Here is a 6,448-nt window from a genome sequence, read left to right on the forward strand (position 1 = left end):
TGCGCGGGGGGGGGGCGAGGGCGTGTGCTCACACTCAGCATACTACACACTCTGCGATCACATCACATCATGTATGACACAGCAGGCGTGTTTTATCCGCGTTAATGTCAATCACGTGACGCTAATGAAGGCCTGGCTGCGGGAGGAGTTTCCATGGAAACAGAGATGCTCGACTGAATACTCGTGTACTGCGTACTGTATACTGCATACTACTTCAAAACAGCACGCAGCACGTGAGGATGAAGGTTTCAAACAGCTGTATTTGTGTAATATCATAAACACTAGACGTCCTGCTGCCATTGCACAAATAAATACATTAATTTCGCATTATTAATCCAAACTTGTCAGTCTGATCAGACACTTATTAAAGATATAAACTCGTAATTGTGAGATAAAAATACACAATTACCTTGTTTATATTTTTCAGTCATCATACTGGAAATGACAAGCACATTGCATTGTGGGATATAGTCTGTTAGATGTGTACGGCACTGGCAAACAAGGACAAAGTGTTTAGTCTCGCGATGTAACGTAGCGACAAATCTTCTCAAGCCAGACTTAATTATGCCTGCTCTGACCCATCTCAGCGAACCAAAGCATACTGTTGTAATTGCTGTATAAATGCACTCATGCCACCTCTGAGCAGCATTAAACAATCTGTGTGAAGACGCTTCAGAAGCGCTTCTGTGCCTGTGTGAACGCAGCTTTACAGAAATGTGTTTTAAAGAGATTTAAAGACATTTAAAGGTTGAATTGTTTTATTGTGCATCCGCAAGCACTGTAAAAACATTGATATACAACAGCAAGAACTATCGATGCGTTCATACAAAAACATCTTCACATGCAAAATAAAAAACATGGTTTTCAAATCAACATAATGAAAGAATACGATCACAGAAAGACACGCGTGGCCAGACATTCCCCGATTAAAAGAAGATCCTTCAATTCCCAACCTCCTCTGAGCTTTAAAATACAAAACAACATGACATTAAAAAAAAAAGAACTGCAGCGATCAACAGATTTGTAAAAACACTAACGATTCGTTTGATCAGATGTCTCCCCAGAGAAACACCAGCGCTCGGTTATTAGTGTGAAGAAACACACGAGGAGCAATTAATGCAGATTATTAGTGGAGACTGATGACGTCACTAAACAGAGGGATGATGGGATGCTAAAGCCGTCTGATCTGCAGATGAGTGAGAGACTCGGGAGCTGATCTGAGATCAGTGACGGGTCTGTAGTGTTGATTCGTTCATGCTGGAGTTTCTCCCGGTTCCTGAATGACTCCACTCACTCATCTGCCGTCTGAAGACTCAATAACCGAGCGACCGGAAAGCTTCTCCAGAACAGCACACGGTCACGTGACCCGCCGTCTGCTCCGACTGAACGCGAACGAAGCTGAGAATCTCCATCCATCTGCACGACTGCAGTTTTGTTCAATTGTGAAAGATACGTGATCAAGTGATAAACGAAACAAACAAACAGAGACAGTAAACAATCACTGATATAAATACAGCTGTATAAAGACCATCAGGTGACCAGTCTTTTGTTGTTCCGTATTTATACTGTAGTATTTAAGTTTGGGAGTGTTTCTGGAGTCCATCTGCGGCGTGTGTGTGTCTGTCAGTGTGTGTGTGTGTGTGTGTGTGTGTGTGTGTGTGTGTGTGTGGCTGTCTCACAAACACACACTCACACTGGTTTGTTTTTGTGAAAAGGGGGGACATCCCATAGGCATAATGGTTTTTCTACTGTACAAACTGTATATTCTATTGCCCTACACCAACCCTACCCCTAAACCTACCCCTCACAGGAAACTTTCTGCTATTTCAGATTTTCAATACACTCCATTCTGTGTGATTTATATGCGTTTTGAAAAGTGGGGACATGGGGTAATGTCCTGAAAAGTCACCTTCTCCTTGTAATACCTATGTTATACCTTTGTCATTATACAAATTTATGTCCTCATTTGTCACAAAAACGCGCACACGCTGTCTCACAAACACACACACACACACACACACTGTCTCACAAACACACACTCACACACACTCATGTCTACCTGAGAGACGGTAAGACCAAACGCTCAATCACACAAAGGCAAATGCTGGATCCCACCCGGGTGAGATGGGCGGCACTGCTGTCAATCATCAGACTGGAGGCGGAGCCTATTGGGGCATGGCTGCTACAACCCGTCCTGCAGTTCTTTCGCTTTAATGAGGATGGCGTGAACGTCAGAGATGGGATAATCCTGAAGAACAGCAGATTGTATGTTAGGAGGACGGTGTGTGTGTGTGTGTGTGTGTGAGTGTGTGTGTGAGAGAGTGTGGTGTGAATCACTGAAGAAAACTTCACAGAACAATAAAGTGCAGCACGTATGGAAATCATTTGTAGGAATCTGAAAAAGCTTTTGCTGAGCACCTGACGAGCATATGAACATATCAGCTACCAATACTAATGCATTTCATTTGAACATATTTAAGATCAGAGAGAAGTGTTATCCTGCTTTTTATGGTTTTCATTTTTATATATATGTTTGTGTAAAATGTTTGTAAAAAAATAACATATATTATTTATAAATATAAATGCATACATACACACACACACACACACACACACACAGGTTTGTTTTTGTGAAAAGTGGGGACATCCCATAGGCGTAATGGTTTTTATACTGTACAGACCGTATATTCTATTGTCCTACACCAACCCTACCCCTAAACCTACCCCTCACAGGAAACTTTCTGCTATTTCAGATTTTCAATACACTCCATTCTGTGTGATTTATATGCGTTTTGAAAAGTGGGGACATGGGGTAATGTCCTGAAAAGTCACCTTCTCCTTGTAATACCTATGTTATACCTTTGTCATTATACAAATTTATGTCCTCATTTGTCACAAAAACGCACACACGCTGTCTCACAAACACACACACACACACACACACTGTCTCACAAACACACACTCACACACACTCATGTCTACCTGAGAGACGGTAAGACCAAACGCTCAATCACACAAAGGCAAATGCTGGATCCCACCCGGGTGAGATGGGCGGCACTGCTGTCAATCATCAGACTGGAGGCGGAGCCTATTGGGGCATGGCTGCTACAACCCGTCCTGCAGTTCTTTCGCTTTAATGAGGATGGCGTGAACGTCAGAGATGGGATAATCCTGAAGAACAGCAGATTGTATGTTAGGAGGACGGTGTGTGTGTGTGTGTGTGTGAGTGTGTGTGTGAGAGAGTGTGAGTGTGAGTGTGTGTGTGTTACCTGCAGTAATCTCATGTTAATTGTAAAGTCTCCAGCCAGTAACTGATCTCGAATCAGTCTGCAGAAGCACAAAGACATGAAGAACAGAAGGAGTCAGCGTGAACTTACTGAGGACACATTTATTTCTATAGTGCTTGATTCAGTACAGATCGTTTCAAAGCAGATTCACAATAATAAACAAGGAAATAACGATGCAAAATCTATGAATTATGAAAAAGTCAATTTCAGCTGTCCGTCAGCGCTACAGAAAACAATAGTTTCATTATTCAGATCAATTCAGTTAAAATTTTGCTCTCATCTGAATATTAATTGTGTTTTGAAGCCGTCTGTGTGCCAGATCTTACGTGAGCATGGCGCAGCACACAGGGATGAGGAACTCGAACCGCTCCTGATCCGAGAAGAGCGAATCCCAGATCCGGATGACGTCTGGAAGCAGGAACTCCTGAGAGAGCAGCAGCGTCAGCCAGCGGAAGGTGAAGTACTGCGGCTTGATGTTCTGCTCTTGCTGCGACACACACACAGACGTCAGCGAGTGCGTGCGGTTAAAGCGAGAGCGTTAGCCTCATCCTGATCCTCACCAGCTTCAGGTACAGCTCCGTGTCCTTCTCCTTGAGTTTGGAGAAGACGCTCTCCATCTTGAAGGTGATGCCGCACTGAGAGTCGTCCAGGCTTTTGATGAAGTTATCTCTGTTCTCGGACATCAGGCTGGTGAAGCAGAAGAACGTGTCGGCCTCCGCGTGCTCTACAGACAGAAGAACAGTGTTTGATGAACGTGTCTGTGTCTCATTCATAACAGGCTGCAGCCACTCATTGATACACTCCATCAGAAAACAACAGCAGATTTCATTATTGATCAATCAGATCTGTGAGCGCTTTGGGTGATCGTGCTGTTCAGACGCATTTTACTACAACTTATTATCTCACGATCCATAATGTTATTCTTTGTAACACAATGCATTTATTGTATTAACAGAGAGATTCACCATTAAATCACCCAGTCGCATCGGTCTAACAGGGACAGTGATGATACGCGTGCTCGTTCCCTTACAGGGCGTCACTACAGACAGCAGTCAAAGCCTCACCCTTCCACTGGCTGCTGGGGTCTGTGGCGAAGGTGTAGTAAATGGGACCCACGATCTCATTCATGCCCTGAACGTAAGCGATGCCCGGGTTGAGTTTGGCGTAGATGAAGAGAATCCGCTCCACCACTTCCCAGTGCGCTTCACAGCCGTTCGGTAACACCTCGTACTCGTTAGAGGGATACAGGTTTAACGCCTTCCCCGGAGAACTCACCTGAACCACACCCAAAACATCAAACACACACGGACACGTGAAGAAATCAAGCCATCATCGATGAACACCACAGCTCTAACACCACTAGAGGAACAGTTTCTGCTGGAAGAAGAGTTATGACCCGAGTAGCAGGTTCAGAGAGCTCTACAGGATCACACACACACTCTCTCTCTCTCTCTCTCACACACACACACACACACACACACACACACACACTCTTGATACACTCCATCAGAAAACAACAGCAGATTTCATTATTGATCAATCAGATCTGTGAGCGCTTTGGGTGATCGTGCTGTTCAGACGCATTTTACTACAACTTATTATCTCACGATCCATAATGTTATTCTTTGTAACACAATGCATTTATTGTATTAACAGAGAGATTCACCATTAAATCACCCAGTCGCATCGGTCTAACAGGGACAGTGATGATACGCGTGCTCGTTCCCTTACAGGGCGTCACTACAGACAGCAGTCAAAGCCTCACCCTTCCACTGGCTGCTGGGGTCTGTGGCGAAGGTGTAGTAAATGGGACCCACGATCTCATTCATGCCCTGAACGTAAGCGATGCCCGGGTTGAGTTTGGCGTAGATGAAGAGAATCCGCTCCACCACTTCCCAGTGCGCTTCACAGCCGTTCGGTAACACCTCGTACTCGTTAGAGGGATACAGGTTTAACGCCTTCCCCGGAGAACTCACCTGAACCACACCCAAAACATCAAACACACACGGACACGTGAAGAAATCAAGCCATCATCGATGAACACCACAGCTCTAACACCACTAGAGGAACAGTTTCTGCTGGAAGAAGAGTTATGACCCGAGTAGCAGGTTCAGAGAGCTCTACAGGATCACACACACACTCTCTCTCTCTCTCTCTCACACACACACACACACACACACACACTCACACACACACACTCTCTCTCACACACACACACTCTCTCTCTCTCGCTCACACACACACACACACTCACCTGCTCAGAGCAAACAGAGCACACACACACATCATCAAAAGCACATGCATGCATCAGAAACACACACACACTCTCACGTTAGTGACGCCGCTGCGGTTCCGGTTCACTGTCTGGGCCTTGAGAGTCGTCTGCTCCACACGTCTCCGTAACGTCTCGTACTCGTTCTCGGGGTCCAGGATGAGCTGGCAGGGGAAGTCTGTGGGCCGCTGGAAGAACGCCATGTCTGGGTACAGCCGTCTGATGGCAGACATTACACACACACACACACACTAATGTTAATCTGAAACAACAAATGAAGACAGATTTAGATTTTTGGGTGAACTATCGCTTAAATTTGTTCCTCGTTGTGAAGGGTCAAACAGATGCCGCTCATTTGCCGAATTATGTGATTTATGTCTCATGTCTCATCAGTCACCTGACATCTTTATCGATCTGCAGCAGAACTTCGTTGTCTTTGAAGTAGGTGTTCCACCGACTGTCCGGGTTCGGATTCAGAGGCTGGAGACGAGAGAAGAACGTCACAAGAGTCAGGATTTAAGCTACAGTCTTCTCTCTTGGACTGTTCTTCAGTGTTTCGTTTGTTGTGATGTTCTCAGACTCACGTGATCCTCCAGAGTCACGTCCTCTCGAGACACACCCAGGTTTGCCTTAGCGATTCCCGGCTGAATGATCATCTCTCGCAAAAACTGAGCGTACAGATCCCTGACCAATCACAATCAAGCTCATTAGCATAATCAAACTGTGTGTGTGTGTGTGTATATTAGTGTGTGTGAGTGCGTGTGTGTGTATATTAGTGTGTGTGTGTGTGTGTGTGTGTGGGTGTATGTGTATATTAGTGTGTGTGTGTGTGTGGGTGTATATGTGTATATTAGTGTGTGTGTGTGTGAGAGTGTGTATGTGAGTGAGT

The 6,448-nt window shown here is 45.0% G+C and overlaps 1 protein-coding gene across 1 annotated transcript; it reads right to left on the minus strand.

Moving 5' to 3' along the window:
* Positions 1 to 2,912: 2,912 nt before the first annotated feature.
* On the minus strand, positions 2,913 to 6,293 carry LOC107747761 (TBC1 domain family member 13-like). Its single transcript, XM_016562349.1, has 8 exons — positions 6,144 to 6,293; positions 5,957 to 6,039; positions 5,619 to 5,778; positions 5,053 to 5,263; positions 3,848 to 4,011; positions 3,614 to 3,774; positions 3,270 to 3,327; positions 2,913 to 3,171 (listed from the first exon to the last, which is right to left on the minus strand). The coding sequence occupies exons 1-8, from the start codon at positions 6,213 to 6,215 to the stop codon at positions 3,106 to 3,108; spliced, it is 975 nt and encodes a 324-aa protein (XP_016417835.1). The 5' UTR covers positions 6,216 to 6,293; the 3' UTR covers positions 2,913 to 3,105.
* Between the last annotated feature and the right edge of the window lie 155 nt (positions 6,294 to 6,448).

Source organism: Sinocyclocheilus rhinocerous, unplaced genomic scaffold, assembly GCF_001515625.1.
Source record: "Sinocyclocheilus rhinocerous isolate Xijiao unplaced genomic scaffold, SAMN03320098_v1.1 scaffold9504, whole genome shotgun sequence".
NCBI classification, from domain to species: domain Eukaryota; kingdom Metazoa; phylum Chordata; class Actinopteri; order Cypriniformes; family Cyprinidae; genus Sinocyclocheilus; species Sinocyclocheilus rhinocerous.

What these genes read in the sequence shown, in the direction of transcription:
- LOC107747761 (XM_016562349.1), bottom strand. Translation starts at nt 6,215, where the DNA reads ATGATCATTCAGCCGGGAATCGCTAAGGCAAACCTGGGTGTGTCTCGA. An exon ending in ACGTGACTCTGGAGGATCAC is followed by an intron (nt 6,040 to 6,143) that starts GTGAGTCTGAGA and finishes TCTCGTCTCCAG; the next exon opens with CCTCTGAATCCGAACCCGGA. An exon ending in ACCGCAGCGGCGTCACTAAC is followed by an intron (nt 5,264 to 5,618) that starts GTGAGAGTGTGT and finishes GGTGTGGTTCAG; the next exon opens with GTGAGTTCTCCGGGGAAGGC.